At 35.6% G+C, this 2,933-nt stretch overlaps 1 protein-coding gene across 1 annotated transcript in view; it reads right to left on the reverse strand.

Moving 5' to 3' along the window:
- LOC102678046 (general transcriptional corepressor trfA) overlaps nt 1-1,238 on the reverse strand; it is a 71,211-nt gene extending 69,973 nt beyond the window's left edge. Inside the window, exon 1 of the mRNA XM_031513855.1 lies at nt 1-1,238. Coding sequence (XP_031369715.1) covers nt 1-1,019 — 1,019 coding nt within the window. The 5' untranslated portion in view covers nt 1,020-1,238.
- Nucleotides 1,239-2,933: the final 1,695 nt, after the last annotated feature.

Consider the following 2,933-nt stretch of genomic DNA (forward strand, 5'->3'; position numbering starts at 1 on the left):
CCGTCCGTCGTTTTTCGTGCGGCGTCCTCGTCATCTCTATCGGGCTCGCTACTCTTATCGCATCCGAGACGGCTCACTTTTTCTAACGCGTGCTCGTCCTCGTCCCCGTCTTCGTCCTCATCGTTGTCGGGATTTACACGGCACTCGTTCATTTTGCTCGCATTCTCCTTTGGAGCATTCGAATTGAGAAAAGCACCGACGACCGCACATCTCGACCGTCGACCGTCGCCGACCAAGCACCCGGCATTGTCACCGCGCGTCGCGTGACCGGTCATCGCGCCACCCTCATCACCACTGTTACCACTATTATTATTACTACTACCGTTACCGTTACTATTACTATTATCGCTATCGCTCTCTTCATTTTTCCCTGTCTTTATGACATCAATTCGAGCACCGCTGCGACACTTTTTCGATATACCCTTCTTCACTCCATTTTCTTCTTCTACCTCCTCTTCCTCCTCATCCTCTTCATCGTCATCCTCGTCGTCATCGTCATCGTCGTCGTCGTCTTCTTCCTCGTAATCTTCACTGGTCGGTGACGTAAACGGAATAACGCACATTGTGTTAACACAAGCACTACTACCATTTTCATTTTTACTAACGCGCTCGTTACCATCGAAGTTTTCATCCTCGTGCTCGTGACGACGATGATAGTGATGATGATGATTATTGTGGTTGATATTACCATTGTTATTGTTGTCGTTGTTGTTGTTATTATTATTGTTGTTGTTGTTGTTGTTATTACTATTATTAGCGTTACTAGAATGCCGACGAGAAAGATGAAGATTGGTATGACAATTACGACGGAGAGGACGATATTGATGTTGTTGCCAATGATGAGGATGATTCTCGAGTATCGAAGCGTCTTCGTGGATGCGTCTCGCGATATCCTGACCCGTGCTCAAGGACGTCATCGAAGACGAAGCGTCCTGACGTTTGTGTCTCTCCCTCGTTAAACGAGAATCACTGTCCCCTAGGTCGGTGGCCGCGTCTTCCGCGGACGGACCGTCTGCCATCTTGTAAACGATTGCACTATTGCCTGGCAGAGGCCCTATAGCACGAGCACGGGCCGCGCCACCGCTAGCTCGATTCTACGGCCCGGCACGGCTCACTTAACCCCTCTTTTCTTCACCTTACAAAACCACCGCCACCTCTCGCCGACAGCTACCCACTGACGACCCCCACTCCCGAAGCTGCCGACGCCTGCTCCGAAACTAAACGGCAGTATCCGAAAGATATCGAAATATTCCGATCATGCCCGAACACCCTTCCCATCTAACCATTCGGCCGCTTCTTGCGACACATCGCGGCCGTTTCGATCTTTACTTTTTAGCGGGAAAATTGAAATAAATTCTATTGTAATTTTTATCGTTTCAAATATTCCAAAAGAATATATTGGATGCAGAATTAATATTAATAATATTATATGCGCACACGCGTAAGTATATACATATAAGAACCATTTGATTTGTTATATATTTTTTATTTATTCAGAAAAATTTTTTATGACAATCCAAGAGGATATTATTTCTAGTACATCGTAATACTGTTAAACGATGAGCACCATCGGATTTATTCGCGTCCTGGAATGTAATTCCAAAATAAAAGATGCATTGTCTAACGTAAGCTATATATAGGCAGTATGTTAAATATGCTACATAAGCTTCTTTCTGTACACGCGTATATACAAGATACATGATATACAGAATTCATATGTTAATTTTTTACTAATTCCTTTATATATGAAATTTATCGACGTGCTACTCGTTTCGAAATTTCATTCAAATTTTTATCTCTCCTATTCTTTACATATACATCTGTAATTAGTCGAAAATATGTGCGACATTATAAATACAAGTTATAAACGTAAGAAAAATATCAACTTAATTTTATTTAACGTGCAATCGTTTTATCGACTTTGTCTTCGATCTAAATTTATTCATTGTTTCCTGGAATGTGCGTGCTCGAGCGCATTACTGTATATTGTATACTGTAAAAATATTTATTTTGAGCATAACATTGATCACATATTATTCAAAGCAACTGAAACTTAAATTAACAATAAGCAATTTGTCAAATGAATATTGTCTTTTGATTGAATAAGATTAGGCACAAGACAGGCACTTCAATACTTTGTAACAATTGAAATCCACAAAGATTCTAATTTATCCTGAACACTTTTTTATATATTTCGTTGAAAATCTCTTGTGCAAATAATCTATCATAATATTTGAAAAAAAATTAGTTAATTTAAATTATTGGACAATTATTGCTTGAATTTTTTTCAATTTTTTATATCAATAACTACTTAATATGTAAAAAATAAGAGTTAAATAATTAATATAATTAAAATAAGAGTTAATCTATATGTATAAGCCTTTTTTTTTTAAATATTAGGTAGCTATAATTCATTTATAAAACGCAAATATAGAAAACTATTATATAAGGCAATATTTGATAACAATGATCTTACAATTCTTGTTATTTTACAATACGTAGAATTTGAAGTGAGAGGTATACCGGTATATATATATATTTATATATATATAGTAAATTCATTGTTTAAATATAGCAACAATAATTTTCGATGTTTGCACTTATATATGTAATCTTTGGATGTTTAATATGATATTTGAGTATCTTTTTTATTGAAAGTAAATATCAAATATCTTGTCCATATTGTAACATATCTTGTCCATTCTATATATTTCTAAATATATTAATATAAATTATTCTAAATATAAACATTTAGAAATTACATAGGATAGAAAAGTTTTGTTTGCAAAATGGAAAACAAGATTTACAATATACATAAAATAGCAAGTTAAACATTCTGCTTATTTTACGAATATGTAAAACATTGTTGTAATTTTCCCTTTTCTTTTTTTTTCTTTTTTTTTTTTTTTTTACAATGAAAATGCTTATAAATT

This window comes from Apis dorsata, unplaced genomic scaffold (assembly GCF_000469605.1).
Source record: "Apis dorsata unplaced genomic scaffold, Apis dorsata 1.3 scaffold_772, whole genome shotgun sequence".
Lineage (NCBI taxonomy): Eukaryota > Metazoa > Arthropoda > Insecta > Hymenoptera > Apidae > Apis > Apis dorsata.